Genomic DNA, 17789 nt, shown 5'->3' with positions numbered 1-17789 from the left:
CAAGCCTCTCGGGTTTGCGACGCCACCAAGATAGTCACAATTTTTTTTTTTTTTCACCCACAAAATGCTGTAACTTCAGAAAAAAAAAAAAGTTTTTTTTTTTGGTCCAGAGTATTATTTTAGATTTGTTTAAACATGAGAATGCGACGCGAGCGGCTGACCGGTCGTGTCCGCTTGCGTCACCTCGGCAAAAGAGGTCTCGTGTACTGACCTTCGCACATCGTACTTTCGCCGAGAAATGTTCGCGCGTCACAAGCATCAAGTTGCCGGTGATCGTTGCCAAACCGAGTACAATGTCGTCCCGTATTGAAAATCGCGTCACAAGCATCAAGTTGCCGGTGATCCTTGCCAAACCGAGTACATTGTCTTCCCGTATTAAAAATCGCAGTCGCGAGGATGCCGCCGACGTCGCACTCACGACGCCGCCAAAGCAGCCGCCAACAAAATCCTGGAAGCCGCCATTTTTTTAACTCTGCTCGTCTTGGCTTTAGCCAACTTCTGAATCCTCCCTGGAAAAGCGCAAAGACTCTTTACGTGCGCACGCTATTTCCGAGAAATAGCGCACGCTAAAATTGGGCACGCAAAGCGCAAAACTTGGTTTGCGTTCGGAGCATGCGCAGTGGCGACGACGCTATTTGCGTACGCAAAGCTTTAGCGTGCGCTCTTCTAAAGCTCCCTTATGACTACCGCAGACGCGGAACACCATTAGAAAAATTTACTCCGTAGAGAATATTTAAAAATCACAAACCTTACAAAAAAAATAATAAAAATAAAAAAAAATAAAAGAGGAAAAGTAAGTGACACATATGACACAACGCGGATGACGGATTCTTCGTGAGCTCGCTTCCACGATTGAATACGGGAGTAAAATGCTTCCAGAAGACTCTCGTCTCGACTTTTTGTATCATAGCAGCTGTGCCACGTCTCGCTGGACCTCTACGGGCTTTGCGTCAGCAAGCGCTACGTACGCTCTCAAGCAACGCAACAATAGCCGTTCTCGAACTGGTATCCCTCCGAAAAGTTCAAAGGTTGCCTGTGACAATAGATAAAACAAAACAATGGTTCCTACATCACACGGCTAATTTTCCGCCGTAACTGTCGACAACGCAGATAGTCACAACGAAGGACGCGACAGTCAGCCTTCGACCACTGCTGCCTCTTCATGAAGTGGTTCTTTTCCCCAAAAGGCAACGAAGGTTCAAGGATGGACATGGACGAAGATCAAGTAGCGTTAATCGACAGCGAGAAGAAACACCCCCCGGATAAGCATCTTGCATATCCAGCACGCTTCGCGGCTACCGAAAACTCTGAGAAGGAGCAAGTGCTCAGGGAAGCCGACTTCAAGGTTTGTAATGTGCGGTGGTGTCCCTCCGGCGTGTGCGCTTTGCACGTTTTATCGAGAAGAGCGCTCTGCCGTCCGCGTGTACAGCTGTGCTATTCAAACTGTTACGCCCCTCCGTCAAGTGTTTACTCCATTTGACAAAACATGAACGAGCGTCAAATGCGTCGATAAAAGGAAGAGTGAAAGTGCGCTCAAACCTCCGCACGCATGTGACTGCACGCAGAGCATCCCCCGGTTACGATAGAAAGCGCCGGAGCCTCCGGAAAGGCTTAGGCAATTACACCATGATTCTCACATTTTAACCACAGACGTGCGACCGCAGCGTTTGAAGAAGTTATTACAACTCGCGAACAGTCATTGCTCGGCACGCGGGTCCACCGGGACGGGCGTCGGATGACGGACTAGGTCGTTAAAAAGAAGAAAAAAGAGCAAACACGCAGTCTTCCCATATACGGCAACATACGCCGCCGCTCGGCACGAACGCCTCGCCTCGAGTCTGGCTTCCCGTGCGAGCGCCTATCCCGGCTCGGACAGCACGACGCGAGCGATAAAAGCGTTGAAAGGGGATCTTACCTGTATCTCCTGGAACTTTAAATGTCCCCGCGGGACTCCGTGTAGTTTGGAGCCGTGTGCAGATTACCCTCAAGATGGCGGAGAATAATGCAAAAGAAGGAAAAATCAAAGGTCCTCTTGACAGCGGAAATGACGTTGCAAGGGCTGGCGTGCTCGCGCTGAAATGGGAACCGCATGAACGTTCAGCGGCTCAGCGCGGATATGGCGGAAATACATGTGCCGTTTTACTTATGCTGACTGCGCGTGCGTAAAGTAGCGCGATACATTTTCGCTCTTTGTAATTTAATTTTTGTGTTAATGCTAAATTTCGTTTATGAATTTATTACATATAATACTCTGTTATGTGATTACGATCTTGAAAGAACATATAACGCGTTACATTGAAATGAATGATACGTGGTTGTTGCGCCAGTCTGCCGCTTGGGGTTGGGTATTCGGTGCTGGTCGTTCCGTGTATTTGTTTTCTAGTCAGCCTGTTTTCTTTTTGCGTGCCGTTGCAAATTTCACAACCTGAGTTGTGCACTTTCGCTTGCGATATGGGACGTCTGGGCCTTCGTTGTAGCAACACGGTCGTGGTCCGCTGTCTAATCTGTTCACGGTTTGATGCGTTAAGAAGATCCCAGCAGCAGATTGGTCTTATCAGCAACGATGGCAGACAACAAGTTCGGCCGAGTTCGCTCAAAAATTGCGCAGCTGTTTAGCACCTACGGTGTGTCCAGAAAAAGTACAAGTTTCGAGGACGAGTCGGAATCTGGCGACGAAGAGTTGTTGGACATTACGAGCGCTCGTCTCAATCTTATGGATGACAGGGAAGACTTCTGCTTGTGCCGACGATGTCGCACCTTCGGTGAGCCTGGGTCCCGCACTGGGCAGCCCTGCCAAGCGAATGGTTCTGTGGAATACCCGGCGAATCTATCTTTGAGAGCACCCAACGCGGACGAAAGTCCTGTTGTGATTACGAACTCTTCCGTTCACTACAATACAGATAGTGTCGAGCGCACGTCCCTTCTTTACGTGAGTACACGGTTGACGTCCAGCTTGTAACAGCCTGTCAAACAATTATAAGAAATGTGCTCGCCGTATTTGTGCTTTCTAGACCGCGTAAGACGCGATTGGAAGAAGATATTAAGCGTGTTTGTTTACCTTTCTACCTTTTTTTAGGATTCCAGTGAAGATGATCAGGCAGATACGCTGCACTGTCATGCGCGAACACCAGCGCGCTACTCCTCCAAGATCGCACAGAGGCAGCTCATTGCGAGTAGCCTCACATGCCTCGCCTTTATGACAGCAGAGATCGTAGGTATGTATTGCGACTATGCCTTACTTGAGACATGCTGTTAAAAATTGCATATCTGAACTCCTGTAATACAGCCATAAACACCTATGTTGCTCAGAATGGGAGGTTTTACTTCTAGCAGCGTTCTTTGAGTGTGGCGAATCTGTGTTAAACCTGTCAAAGCGAGTTGGAAAGGTAGCAGCGTTTGCAAAGAGTGACACATGAGAGATCCTGATGAATGCCTTTGGACAGTACTGAAGGGTATTGTGTTTATTTATTGATTTATTTGATAATACTGCCAGCCACCTACAAGGTGGCTAAGACAAGGGTGAGCATTGCTTGAGCAAAATACAAAAAAAACAAGACAGAAAAAAAAAAACAGCAACACAATATTAAATAAAGGCAATATGATTGAGGATACTGGTCAATCTTTAACTGTGGGACTTGGCACTGATTCAGTGGTCCATAGAAGCTCTTTCATAGTAAAACCTAGGTCACCATCTTGTGACCTAGGAACAGATGCCTGCAGTAGCAAGTTATCAGTGGCCTTCTCCTTTGGTGTGGTAGAGAAAAGGTACAGTCGTGCCAAGAGTTAATGATGCTGTCTCAACATTTTCTTGTCGAATTTCTCGTTCAATTTTCTAAGCTATGCTGTCAACAAGCTGTTAAGCATTAGGCCATTTCAAGTGATTCGTTAAATATGCCTCTCATACAAACAGTTGTTCAGGTTCTGCAACTTTCCTGAGCGAAGGCGATGTATCGGAAACAGAAAAGGTCAGCTTCAGTGTAAAACTTTGTGGCATCATGCTTGTAGGGAAGGCCATCTCTACCAGGTGTCCAAAAGTGTGAAATGACTGACCTACCATATTTTCTGGACTACAGTCCACACCCAGCACATACCCTAAAAAGGCAAATTTTTGTCAAAAAATGTATTTCCTTCGGTAGTCCGCACCACCGTAGAAGAGAGGGGTCTGAACGACGCTGCCTCGGTGTGGAAAAAGTCTGTCGAAGATTCAATTGCATTTCTGGCGCCGTGAGAATGCACGGCATGTCTAGGGGGTAGGAGACCCGTGAGAACCACTCGAGGAGCCGTCCTTATTCGGTCACACATTTTCAAGGTCGTGCGACGTGCATGACCACGCCTGCACAAAGGACCCTAAGCAAATAATACCCTTGCCGGGAGATGGGCAAAGCCCGAGCAAACGTTTTCTACCCTGGCTGGCCTTGTTCAGACACCTTTCTTTCCCTGGTGTGCATTGGGTGAATAGTGTCTGGTTGGCATAAACAAAAATTCTCATGCACCTTGACAATTGCCCGCTTTATTAGCCCACAAGGCAGTTTGTATCATACATAAGTCGTCATCCATAAATCGCTAATAACTTGTTTTTAAATCGTGAAATAATCATCATTTGAAAACTCCGTCGCATCTTGTCACAGTGATCGATGTAGGAGAAACAACTTCTCGTGCAGTCCGCAACTGTAGATAGCCTGCACCACATAAAATTTTAACTTTTAAAACATGTACAATCTGGGTACCATGGTTAGAAAAATATGGTACATGATTCTTAGTTGATCTGCTCGGGTGAGTTGCTCTTGGGCATTGTATTTGATATGCATAATTGTTATAAAGCCTAGCTGGAGTGCTCCCTATAAAAAAATGTCGGCATTTTTTTCAGGTATCGAATACTGGTTGTTCTTATACTGCAATATAGATTTTGAAGTTTATGCCTTAGCCCTGGAGGGTTGGGACAAAAAGGACAAGTGAACATGAATTATTAGTTGCTGGAGATTCATGTGTTCCTTTTTGTCTCCACTCTCCCTGGGCTAAGATGCTTGAAGTATCAAGTCGGCTTGCCTGAATCCTTGCTTTAGCTTAGTAGTTATGGTGGTGGTTAGAAATGCAGGGTGCAGCTTGTGTGAGTGAAGCCAAAGGTACAAGTGCAAGCATGTTGTCCCGAACAATGATTCCAATGCACCAGGGTGCATGCTTGGCTGGGACGCTGAAAGTTCACAGCTTGTTCTTGCAGCTTTTGCTACGCTCACACATTAAGTGAAATGTAGTATAGAAAGTCCATGGTGCCAGAAAGGTGGAGTCAGCAATGAAAGGTGCAAAAGACGGGGAAACTTGTAAGTCGTGTCAAGCATTATAGAAATAAAATAAAGTCGCTTTGAGTTTTTATACAGACAATGGCTGCTCTTGGTTTGGAAATCGGGTGCAACACACGTGCAAGAATATTTATTGCATGTCCAAAGGTAGATGCGTGACGTGACGTCCATGAAATGAACTTTATCGCCTGTCTCAGGTAGTGTTCTGGTTCTATTTTTGGGGTCTTGCACAGCTGAAAAATGGTGGGAGCTGAAACAAGTATTATTTGATGGTGTATGAGTCGCACCTTTCTCTTTCAAGTTTTGGTTTTGCATGCCAAGCCAACAAAGGGCATGCATCTGAAACACACCAGCGGAGGACCAAGGATTAATTTCGACCACCTGGGGGTCTTTTGATGTGCAATCATAATCTTGGTTACACGCACTGTTTAGCCAAGGTTTTGGTTGCGCGGTGCACAATAAGCCTCCGTTAGATTGCTGGCATGTCGGCCGGCAATCTTGCCGATTGAGGTTGTTGAGGGTAGTGGGTGGGTTCAAATCCCGCCTAGGCCGGGATTTGAACCCACCAGCTGTAGTTCCATAAAACAATGCTTCGCCTTGGACGACGCGGGCAGCGCATGCTGCAAGCTAAATGTCATCGCTGGCTAATAACGCTACACGAATGGAGACGTGTGTGTTGAGCAGTGCATTGATCACTCGTCTCTATAGGCATAGATTGCTTGCCATTTTGCGAGAAACCCAAATTTGTGTGAAAGGTAATATAGTTTAAACAGTCCTTCCCCCTTGACACTGGAAGCCTAAAAACCACTTGCAAGCCATATCATCTTTGGTCTACAGTGCAATCCACTTAAAACAATAACGAGAAAAACCTGAAATTTCAATTGTTATAACCGATTATCCTTGTATCTGGACTAGAATCTAATCATTTCTAGACTAGAAACTCTAGAAACTGATCGTTATAAGCATTACATCGTTATATGTGGTATCGTTACAAGTGGATCACACTGTATACTGTTTTGTCGTAACTTGGGAAAGAGCGAACTCTGCAGCCCCTTCGAGCCAACATAGGTGAAGCATGTGACAGCCCAGGTGCAGGGTCGACAGCGTAACCGAATCAGTTGGAGAATGAAGGAAGGATGAACTCCCCTCTACACTGCACTCTCTTTTTGTGTGTCTCGGATGTCGCTTTTGTCTCCCTCAAAGATTAGCCCGTCACTCAAAATCAATTCAAAAGTGACTTTTCTCTCTCTCTCTCCCCTACCCTTCACTTCAACAGCGCTGCATGCAACTAGTGAGACAGAGAATAGTCACGTCTCTCCCTCCGACATACTAATTGGCCCACTGGGACTGTAGCCATCACCATTTGCCAAATTACTGTGGGCCGTGGTACGGAGTATAGGACGAAGTATATTCTGGCTCCTAGTGAAAGGCCGTAAGAATGAGGAACCTCAGAATAATCAGCATAATAGATTTGGTGAATGGGACACACAAATATTTTTGAAGCTGGGTTTATAAAGTTGTGTTTATCAGCTTTAGTCATTGATGTGTGAAAATCATCCTGACATTTGTGATGAAAGTAATTCAACATTATGAGACATTGGTAGCATTTAGGGGTTTCGCTTTTCTTTTCTGGTGTACCATGTCTGCCTGAGCTGAAACTAAAACCACCACCATCATCATCATTTATTCCTTCTTGAAGGCCCTTACGGGTATTATGCAGTGTTGGAGAACTTCGTTACAGGCTGGAGAACTTTGTTATATAAAGCAAGAAAAAGGCAACTAATTAAACAAACTGAAAAAAAATACGGAAATAACACATTTCTACAAGCACAAATCGAATTTGCTCTTAGTGCAGCGGCAAATGGGTGGTTAGTTGGTATATGATAGAATGTGTTATGACCTGTCTGGGTCACGGTACTGTTAGGCAGATTATTCCAGTCTATTATTGTTAATTGCAAGGTGGAGTTAGGAAACAACATTAATGCCATTCTCATTGAAACTTCCTCCAGGGGGATACTTGTCCAACAGCCTTGCCATCATGTCAGACGCCGCACATCTTTGCGCCGACCTGGCAGGATTCGTGATCTCCATTTTTGCCGTTTGGATTGCACAGAAGTCACCCACGAAAAGAATGTCCTTTGGGTTCTACAGAGCAGGTCTGTTGACACTTTGTGCTGATAGCTTGAGCGTGCATTTTGAAATACGTCTTGCAAATTATTGGGATTGAATTTTGATAATTTGATGCAGACTGCGTGGCTTAGTTTTACTGCTTTGTGTGGTGAAATGCATAGGCAGGTATTATTAACAAATGAAATGTGTATGATGAAAACTGCCATGTTCTCATTTTATGTGCTATGAAAAAGTTGCTAATATTTATTTTATTGTGTCCGCAAAACACACTTTACAGCACTTAGAATGCATGTTATCACATAGAAATTTCTCTGGTTAGTTGGCTGCAGGAAATCTAATTGTTCTTTTGGCAGATTTTCATGTTCAAGTACAGAACTCTTGTACTGCATTCAGGCAGATGGTGTCACCGACCCTTCAGTTGTGGCTGCCTTCCTGAAGGGCAGATGCGAGTGTCCCACAATTGAATTAAATTTATTCACGAAATTAACATGTTGTTTACAGAAGAAATTTAGTATTAATATAGTAGCATCTAGTGGGTTCCAGCGATATAGTGTGTAGGATTTACGTTGCTGCTACCCACCTCAAAGAATTACACAACATACTAGTTCAACATCACATAGTCATTTATTGACTGTTGATGGTGCACACCGCGACCCAAAAGTCTCTTGTGCGTATGCTGTGCCGGCCTTTTATCAGCGGGGAAGTGCCGCTTTTATGGTCACTTGCACTTGGCCACCTTGCAATGGAAATTACCACAGACAGTTGCCCAGAAGTCACCTCGGCCATAATTATTTGCGTGTCCTGATCCCTTCGACATTCATGCTTGGCTCATGAGCAGGGTTCTCCTCAGAAAGCTTTTGAAGCTGTAAGAGATGGACATCAGACAGCTGCAGGGGTGGGGGAGGAGGAGGAGGCCCTCTATCTAGTGCACAGCAATCCGGCTCATTGTGTGCCTGCAAAATTGGCGTTGTCTAGTTCAGAGGTTGGCAACCTTTAGCTGCGGCGGGCTGAGGCGTTACGAAGCCGACATGGTGGGGCCAGATGGCAAGTCGCAAATGGAGAGGACGTAGAAAAGGCAAAAAGAAATAGAAGGTGTTCTCTGTTCAAGTATGGGAATGCCGAACAATGCCAGTGTACTCTTTTTTGAGTTATGAGTGCCGCATGGCGATTTGTTTGCAAACTACAAATGAAGGGCAGCCCAACAGGACTCCACTCATCAAAACACTTGTGCCATTGTATCAGTTTTCATTGCTTTTTATGCCCCATGCTATCAATAAAGATGGGTGCTTACAATGGTTGGTCGAGCGGGATGGTGCCTTTTAAAAATGGAGAAAGCGGGAAGCAAGGCTAGGGGAGAGGGTGTGCGCACGTGCAGAAGCTTACTGGACAAAAGTCCATTGGAAGTGCTCCTTGTTTCTGTCATGTCTAATTCACTTGAGGTCAAAACTGCCATGTGTTCCTTGTGTATGTGTGAGGAAGCTGCTCCAAAATCCAGATTTTTCTGCTCCAAAAATTGCTCCAAAACCTGTTTCACCTGTCTCACCCCTGCGGGGGCGGCATAAAACTGCCTCGCCGGCCCGTGGCTTGCCGACCCCTGGTCTAGTCCAACCTTGGCAAAATCTATAGGTGGGTGTGACATCGTAGAGATGAGTGGTCAACAGAATTGCTAGGCGACATATCCACTGTGGCTTACTGCGGGGAGAACACTGCTCATAAGATAGGCTTGGTTTTTCTCACTAGGCTCTGTAGTCTTCTAGTCTTGTTTCACGTTTACCTCAATCTTTTTCCACGATACAAGATGAAGATTATGCCAATATAGCCTGATTATGGTATTGCTTTCTGTTTGCTCTCTCCCTGCACTCTCAGAAATCCTAGGTGCAATGGTCAGTGTTGTGTTCATATGGGTTCTCACTGGCATCCTAGTCTACACGGCTGCACAGAGGATATACCACGACGACTATGACATTGATGCGGACATCATGCTCATAGTCTCTGGCACTGGAGTTGCCATGAATATCATGTAGGTACACAGATCAACAATCTTGTATGCAAACTTATAAATGTTGGCACATTGGTCGCTGATCTTGAGAAACATGACAGGAAACTAAGTCACATTCTTTTCTCGTCGCGAAAATAGATCAGTCTTTCCAGATTGTGGATGTTTGATTACCGATTGCTTGGTTTCGTATCAAAGTTCATTTAGCAATTAAAGGTCCACTGAAAAGAAAAAGTTTTTTTTTAAACAGTCCAGTTGGGACAAGCGTGTCAAAAAATAAATTTTATGTGAAAACAAAAATTTTTTAGAGCCATATTGACGGCGCAAGATTAATTTCAAATTCTCCACAAAGTCCATAATATCACAGAATACTCATACACTCTTTCCACCTCAACATGATGGCCAAGCCGATCCACCTCTCCTCCACGCATCCGAAATGCCGAAGGCAGAGATGGAAGTGCTGCGCCAATTGCGCCAAATTGCGCCAAGGACGCAATCCTGCTACATGTAGCGCCAAATTGTCATTTTACCGAAGAATTGCGCCTTGCCTGCGCCGAGATGAGATGTAGCTATAGAAAAATAAAAATTCAAGTCTGATCAGAGCGCGTCGCGGTACCGCGGTATTTTAAGCGCCGCAACTGTTACGCAAACCGAAACTGCGAGGACGCATTATCATCATCATCATTGAAAGGAACAACGTTGGCAACATCTGAGACCAAAGCCGCAGAGGATAACTAAGAACCATCCCACTAAGCAGCTTACTTAAAAAAAAAAAAAAAAGGTTGAGTTTGTGGATGTTTTTAATGTTGGCCCGCCCTGTTCCTGTGCGCTATACTCTGTTTCATACTTAGCGTGCAACGCTGTCAAAGCTACTGGCGCGAGAGCGTGGCTTCATCTATGCTTTTGTTTGCGCGAGAATGCGTGCAAATGATCAACGAGATCAAGCCTTACGCTCGCGCCAGTAGCTTTGACAGCGTTGCACACTAAGTATGAAACAGAGTATAGCTTACCAGCGAAGTCAAAGCTAGCGCGAGCCCAATGCTCTGTGCATTCCTGACTCGCGCTTGGGCTCGTGCAGTGTGGACACCGTTATGGGCTCCATGCGCGCGCTTGTAGCTTCGGCTGCGCTCGCACCGAAGCTGAAACGAAGTATAGCTGAGTTGCACCAAACTCTGGATGTAGTGCTGGTAAAGCCTCACAGTCCTTTTCGGAGCACAAAGCACTGCACGACTCGCGCGACTGCGGTAGGGAGCCTTAATGTGCGCTTTGCTAGGGTGGTGCCACCCTTTGTAATACCACTCGCCGACAAACCAGCAGCCATTTTGGTCTCGGCGATAATCCGTGGGGCTTATAACCCTCCCGGAAACAAGCACCTTATCTCACAAGTTCGGAGCAGCTTTGTGGAACCCATGGAGGGAGGATTAGCATTTCCCCCGTCGGATGGGGGGACCGATAGATACAAAGGCCACTTTCCGGCGCATGGGAAACGCACGGGGAAACAATGAGGAACAAAATGGCGGAGGCGTAAAGGGAAACAGGCAGTTGGCATCACTCTATGCGAAGCGCACATGAAGGCACCCTAGACTGCGGTGTCTGCTCCGTGGGTGTCGCTTCTCTGCAGCGCGTCGGTGCCTGCCAAGGAGCGCACTCGACGGGTTAACTCGCCGTGATCCGATCGTGACTTCGCCAGCACATCGAAAATGAGGCGGAATTTTTGAAGCGAATATCAGATGCCGGAATATTTGAAGCTGCTGCCCGAAAGACAACTCTAATCTGAACTAAAACATTCCACAACAGTGAGGGTCGTTACATGGTGCTGCAGATACCTTAAAAGAAGTGCAGGCTGATAAAGCTAAATATCCTGTACCATCAGAACTCAGTGTGACATATTTAATTGTTTTTTTTTTATCTGACGAGCCGATAAGCCTTATTTAAAAAAAAAAAATGTTTGTTTTTTCGTGTTTACTTTGTTGAATTTTATATATCCTGTCTTAAAAAGGCAACAGGCACTGTGTTTCAATAATAGAGGTGGGCTTTATATAGCAATGCAGCATTATTTAATTTTCAAATAATATGCCAGCTTATGCCGGACCCTGCTCCAAAAGGGCCACTACATGCTCCAAAACAACATTTTGCCTGCTACAAGGCCTGCTCCAAAAGGTCAAATGGCACTTCCATCACTGCGAAGGAGAAAACAAGCGGAAAGGAAGCGATTAAATCGGGTCCCGTGCCGTCATTATTTTAAACAATTTTTTATTTTCGCGTAAATATTTCTTTTTCTTTTTTTTTGACACGCGTGTCCCAGTTAGATTGTTTAAAAAAAACATTTTTCTTTTCATTGGCCCTTACAGGTGATACCTCTGAGATCTGTGAATAGCCCTTTGACTCTAATTATGGTTCCGCTGTATAACAACAAACCAAAGCTTGTAATTGAATATTGCCCTTCAAAGGTTACTGATAAGCAAACAATATACAGTCTGAATTATAATTTGGAGAGCTAACCCTAACGATAAGTCTGCTGATTAAGTAAAATTTGTCTATTACCTTTTTAGTTAGTGAAAATAAACAGCTGAGCATCATCTCAAACTCCTAAATCAGTAAATTTTTGAAAGGCTTGAAGCAAGCGGGAAGTGTTTGAGTGCATCAAAGTTACTACTCGTGCAGTGGGTGCAGCGATGGCAGCGCGGAAACACCAATGAGATAGAAGGGCTTATAGCAATATTCTGGTATCCCGTTCACCAGGCAAAAGTGATTCCCCCCCCCCCCCCCCCCCCCCCCTGGCTCCTGCCATGTTGTACAATCTTGACCACTAGACACGTGACCGTACCAAATCCTGAGGCTTTTACGCAAAACTGAGCCGAGATTTGTATTGTGATCGCTCTAAAAAACATGATAAACTATTTTTTCAATACTGTTAGCCCCAGAGATCAGTGTAGCTCCGATAAAAACCCGAAATACAGCACCGCAGCTGACGGCGTCTAGCAGAGGCATTGCGAAGCTGCTTGAGTTTTTGTCGTAAAAGCATGTTTTGAACTTAAAACAAACAAAGCATAACTTATCTCGTCAGCACTGTTATTAAAGATCAATAAGCAATTATTTGTGCACGGTACTTCGTTAAAATTAAGACGTGAAACTTTAAGGTCACGTGTCTAGTGGTCAGAAATGTGCAACATGGCGGCGGCCAATCGGGGGTCGCTTTCAGCTGCCAGTTTATCGCTCTAGGCCCCTCTACCTCAATGGAACACACGGATGTAAAGATTATTGTGCGCCTTTTTGCACCACCAGCACTGCACCCATTGCGCAAGTGGCAACTTTAACGCACTAGCAAGTGTCTCAAGTCTTCAAAAAAATTTACTAATTTAGGGGTTTAAGTGACGTTCAGCAAGTTTGTAATTGGAAATGTATGTTTATTTTCACTAGTTAATAGGTTCAAAAACAAATTTTTGTTAATTATTTGACTTATGACGATTAGCTTCCTTTATTATCTCCCCTTGGCCGTATTGCTCACCTGCACAGACAGCGTAGTATACCTATATAACGACTTTTGTTTTTAATAAATCTGTTCAATTTAAAATCAAACACTCTGTGTAAGAGAGCAAGGAAGTAAAAAGATGATCTTAAACTTTTAATGGGATCATTCTAAATTATACTTGCTTATGGTTGAAAGTTTATGCTTTTTCCAAGTGACAGTTGTTGCCTGCAGCATGGGACTCATCCTGCATGGCTGGTGCCCCGTGGGGGGCAGCCACGGCCACAGTCATGGACTTCGGTCTTCTCACGGCCACAGCCACAGCGAGAGGTCCAACATCAACATCAGGGCTGCTCTCATCCATGTCTTGGGCGACCTCCTGCAGAGCATTGGTGTGCTGATTGCGGCATACGTCATCAAGTACAAGGTGTGGATGCTCGGAGCTTAACATCTTTAGGTCTTCCAGTTTGAAACCTCCAGCCATTGTTGCACCAGGGATCAGAAGGTGACGGGTAAAGCATCCTCGATGCCGGGTAAAGCATCCTCGATGACGCATCGAGCTTGCATGAGGGCTGGTCGTACACGTGCAGTGTGGCATGCCCAGGTGGCATGCCAAACAAAGAAATGCCCCCTTCCCCACCTTGCTTTTATAATTTGTCATAAAGTTATATTACGTGAAGTTCATTCTTTCTTCCATTCCGTTAAATTCAGGCAGATTCGGGGAAAATTGTTTCATAAACTGCACTCAGCTGAAGCTTATCTATTCGGAGAAACCTTGAGGAGAGACCCTCTGAAAGACCTACTTGTTTTAAATTTTTGGCTTCATTGATGTGTATCTGGTTGTGTACCACCATGTTTCAGGCAAGCTGCAGCATTGCAACAAAAAAAAACTACAAAAATTAGTGTACTCTCAGGTGCTGTGTGCGACATTTGAAATAGAATATGGCACGAGATGTCGTCGCAAGGATGTTGCTTGGAAGTGTTTTCCAAATACTGCCAAGGACTGTGCTGTCAGCCACTTACAACATACTGCTGTGGACACGGCAGTTATGAGTAGGCTGCCTTATACATGGTCATATCTGGGCTGCCTCGAGCGTGCCACTTTATCTCGGTACCTTATCGGGCTTTTTCCGCATCCTTAGACTGGAGTGTTCAGCCACACCAGTGGCTGAACACTCCAGTCTAAGGATGCAGTTGCGAACATTTGAAGAGCTGCTGAGGAAATGTCAAATGCCTGCATTCTGTGGAGCTCATTTTCGTTTTTTGTTTTTATTTTGTGCTGACACTCTTATTCGCCTTCAGATCGAACAGTGTCGCCACTGTGCGGCCGAAATTGGTAACATGTGAAAGGGGGTATCGCCGTGCGTCGTTTGCCACGGGCACACGTTCAGAAGCATGGATCTCGACGACGCAAGCCTCTTTCTAGCTGAGCTGGAACCCTCCCTATAATATGCTTGTTTTTTTATGTTTTCTCTTCTTGCTAAAGGTTGTGTTGTATCGTTTCAAGTGTGCGTGGAAATTCAGCAAAGCGATAAATATTAAGTCAAATGCTTTCATACTCTTAGTGCTGTGGTTCGTAGAACTGCTGGTCCTATACATTTTTGTTATCTCTCACAATCCATAGCTTTCATAAAGCATTGAATGCTGATAAGAGATGGGTGTTGAATAAAAAATTAACCCGATTGATCGCCACTCTTTTTTTAATAGACTAGTCAGTTAATGAATCCATTGTTTGATCTTTCTCCAGTCATATTACATGAAAAACGGTAAAACCACACATTATTTTGACTATTTTACTATGTCATGATGGCGCATTGATGAACCCACACTACCGAGAAGAGCATCTAATAACAGGCACGCTGCTGCGTTGCTCGGTTACACTCGTTTATTCCGCTTGCGGCATATATTAGAACAGTTTGTTTCACTTGCCGCAGTTGTCTTGCCAACAAACAGTTTGCGTATCGTAACTAGAACAGGCACTTTGTCCTCACCGCAACATAGTAAAATTGTTCCGACTCCGAAAAACTTACCTACGCCATGGCACAGTAAAGGAGAATCTTGGCTGCAGCGGAACTTTCTAACTCATAAAAGCTAGCAAAAGCATGATAATTTTCAATACAGCACTAACTTCTCTCAATGCAAAATATTGATATTAATGCAAAAAATAAAAGTTATGCAAAAAAAAAAAAAAAAATGTATACATAGGATTTGCAGTTCCACAACCCACAGTACCAGAATTATGTAAGTATCCGGGTTGGAATTCCTTGTTTTGTTAAATTTCTACGCTGGTAAACCATTACACCTTTATTAAAAGAAACATATTTAACATAAACAACCCAGTTCACCCGAAAACAGGCATTCGTCATGGTGATCCATGCTTCCCAATGTCTGCCTGGAGCAGACGACGCATCTGCACAAGTGATTATTTAAATTTAGGCCTTACGCTGGTAACACAAATCAATATTTATTGAAGCACCAAGCAGTACCGCATCTTTTACCGCTAATATTGTTTTCCCACCGATACAATGCGACAAAATAAATACAAGAGTGTACATACAACGTGGAGAGCCTATGGGGCAGTGATGCTTCTATCGCCGCTTCCATGATGATGATAGCGTGACCGTAGCACCACCACTAGGTCGATCTCGAGGCCAATAGGGGCCATCAATCAAGTGTAATGAATAAATATTTTTTTTTAGATAACTTTTATATTGAGTTAATTGTCTGGTTACTAGAGATTGAGCTTTGATAAGGCCAGGGATTGATAAAATATCTTTCCAGTTTCCTTAATTATACCCAATCAATTGACCCATTAATAAATGAATAATCAGTTAATTAGTTTTGTCACTTTTTCATTATACTATATAAATAAAGTGATAATTTAAAAAAATATGGTATTCATTGATGCCATATACAGCAAAAAAAATGTAAAGTTTGCTTTTCAGTGGGGGTATTTGCAACCATAGAAACAAGCACAAATAAATAGAAGTATCTTGGTCTCGAACGAAACATGACTTGGAGATGATTCGCTTGCAGTTTGTTGCTCAGTTCCACAGACAAAAATGTATGCACCCCATTTTGTGAACAACTGCTTTCCCTGTTTTTTGACGATCATCCCTGCCAGACTAAGGAAATGTTTGCATGGGACTGACATAGCTGGCACCTGTATGATCTTTTTCATGGCTAGAGCAACCTCTGACAGTGATATGCTTGTCACCTGTACAGCGTGTGCAGTTGGTTGCTGTGAAGTTTCTGTAGCAAAAATACACTTTACGCTTCCAAGTGTCGAGTGTCACTCACATGCATCAGGGGATGAAAGTGATGGCATGCTTGTGATGATCACAAGCGCATCATATCTGAAAGCAATATACCCAGTGTATTATCAATCATAGACCAGATATTTTACGTAAAACCTATGCTTTACTCAGAAACAAAATATACTGCACTGGTCACTGTCAAGGGGCCTAGCATATTTTTAGGTAATACCATTTAGGACAAGTAGGTTTTAAACTCGACTTGCTTAATTAACATTTTAATGGGTGAAAATGAATAGATGTAGTTCAATTATAAACTTGATGGCCATCATGAAAAACTACTAGACTATAGTCAATTTTAGAAAGATTTGGAGTTAGTGCTTCATTCTTCCGGATCCCGAAAAATGCATCTCTAATCTGACACACTTGCAAATTTTTTCTGTTTTTTTTTTTTTTTTATCTGCATTTTTGTTTGCAGACTTGCACCTGTAGGGAAAGTGGCAACTTTTTGTACCACCACACTTCCCATGCACACCAAGTCTTTCAAAAAATGACTGATTTAGTGGCTTTTGTGGATGCTCAGGAAGTTTCTAATTAGAACCAATGTTTATTTTTACCAACCTAAAACCTAATTATGCAAAACTATGTAAGAAAATAATTATCCTAAAAACAGCATACCTCCCTAAATTGGCCCCTCAACAGTAACCAATTTAGCAGCAATAATTTTTTTCTGTGATGCATAATTTTCACAGGAAAAGTTTGGCCAATGTTAGGGGAAGCAGCCGGTTAACAAATATTTTTTCGAATCCTTGCGGAAACCCATTGGCCATTTATGCCTTCCAAAAGGCTCATTCACGCACCTGTCTTTGACTGCGACCGACTATGCCATGACCAGCTTTCAAGCCTCTTAGGCTTAAAACCAGTTTTTAGCCTCTCCAGTCGTAAGCAATTGCAAGTGTGTGAAACAACCTTAAAAAACTCATTTTACTGCTTTAAGGTTTCACTATTATATGTCCCAAAATTGTCCCAGTCATTTCCCCTAGTGGCCAGAAAAGCTATCTGCGACTCCAATATAATTATAGGGGGAACGCTGGTCAGGCAAAATGGCGGACGAAAGGAGGTCGTTTTCGTCGTTCAGCACGCGGACCACCATAATTGTCTTGCATTGCAGCATAGAATCGGTATTACATATCAAAGCAAACCAATTTTTCGACGTTAAGAACCTTCTTCTAGTCAGTGCTTAGGAATGACACAGCGGAAGCATAAAATAATTACTGGAAACAATGTTTTTTTCTATGCTGCCTACGGGAAAGAAGCAGCGATAGCAGGCGACAGAGTTAAAACGACCTCCTCTCTCTTCTCGGCGTTCGCGCTACGCGGCGTCGATTTCGCTGGAGTTGCCACTAAGTCCTAGAACTGAACATACACACTAAGCTATAGGTAGGGTTCAGTGTTTTCAGATAAATTCGAAAAACGCTCGCTGGTAAATTTTCCGTCAGTTAAATTTTATTCGAAAAACTCTGAAACAAACTTTGAAAGAGCATAAGATGAGTGGTCCTGGGGGATGCAACTTCAGTTTCCTTTGAAATCTTGAAATAATGAGAAAAGGGGTTTGCTTTTTAGCTCTCAAAGGTTCCTTCAGA

At 43.9% G+C, this 17789-nt stretch overlaps 2 protein-coding genes across 6 annotated transcripts in view; one reads left to right on the top strand and one right to left on the bottom strand.

Annotated features, from left to right (window-relative positions):
• LOC8035458 (zinc transporter ZIP10) overlaps positions 1–2133 on the bottom strand; it is a 110830-nt gene extending 108697 nt beyond the window's left edge. The window contains exon 1 of the mRNA XM_042288479.1: positions 1916–2133. The gene's annotated coding sequence lies outside the window, so the exon portion shown is untranslated. The remainder of the gene's footprint in view (positions 1–1915) is intronic.
• The window catches only part of LOC8035454 (zinc transporter 2), an 83244-nt gene that overhangs the window by 43451 nt on the left and 22004 nt on the right, over positions 1–17789 (top strand). The window contains exons 1-5 of one of the 5 annotated variants that reach the window (XM_029990708.4): positions 1048–1345; positions 3077–3215; positions 7307–7453; positions 9294–9447; positions 13127–13319. In XM_029990708.4, the coding sequence (XP_029846568.2) occupies positions 1163–1345; positions 3077–3215; positions 7307–7453; positions 9294–9447; positions 13127–13319 (816 nt within the window). In that variant the 5' untranslated portion in view covers positions 1048–1162. Of the gene's footprint in view, positions 1–1047; positions 1346–2298; positions 2930–3076; positions 3216–7306; positions 7454–9293; positions 9448–13126; positions 13320–17789 lie in introns of those variants that run through there. The other 4 variants (XM_042288485.1, XM_002411319.5, XM_029990709.4 and 1 more) reach the window with 4 other exon arrangements.

This window comes from Ixodes scapularis, unplaced genomic scaffold, assembly GCF_016920785.2.
Source record: "Ixodes scapularis isolate PalLabHiFi unplaced genomic scaffold, ASM1692078v2 PGA_scaffold0__279_contigs__length_252992795, whole genome shotgun sequence".
In the NCBI taxonomy this organism is placed as follows: domain Eukaryota; kingdom Metazoa; phylum Arthropoda; class Arachnida; order Ixodida; family Ixodidae; genus Ixodes; species Ixodes scapularis.
This window is presented reverse-complemented; position numbering and strand designations above follow the sequence as displayed.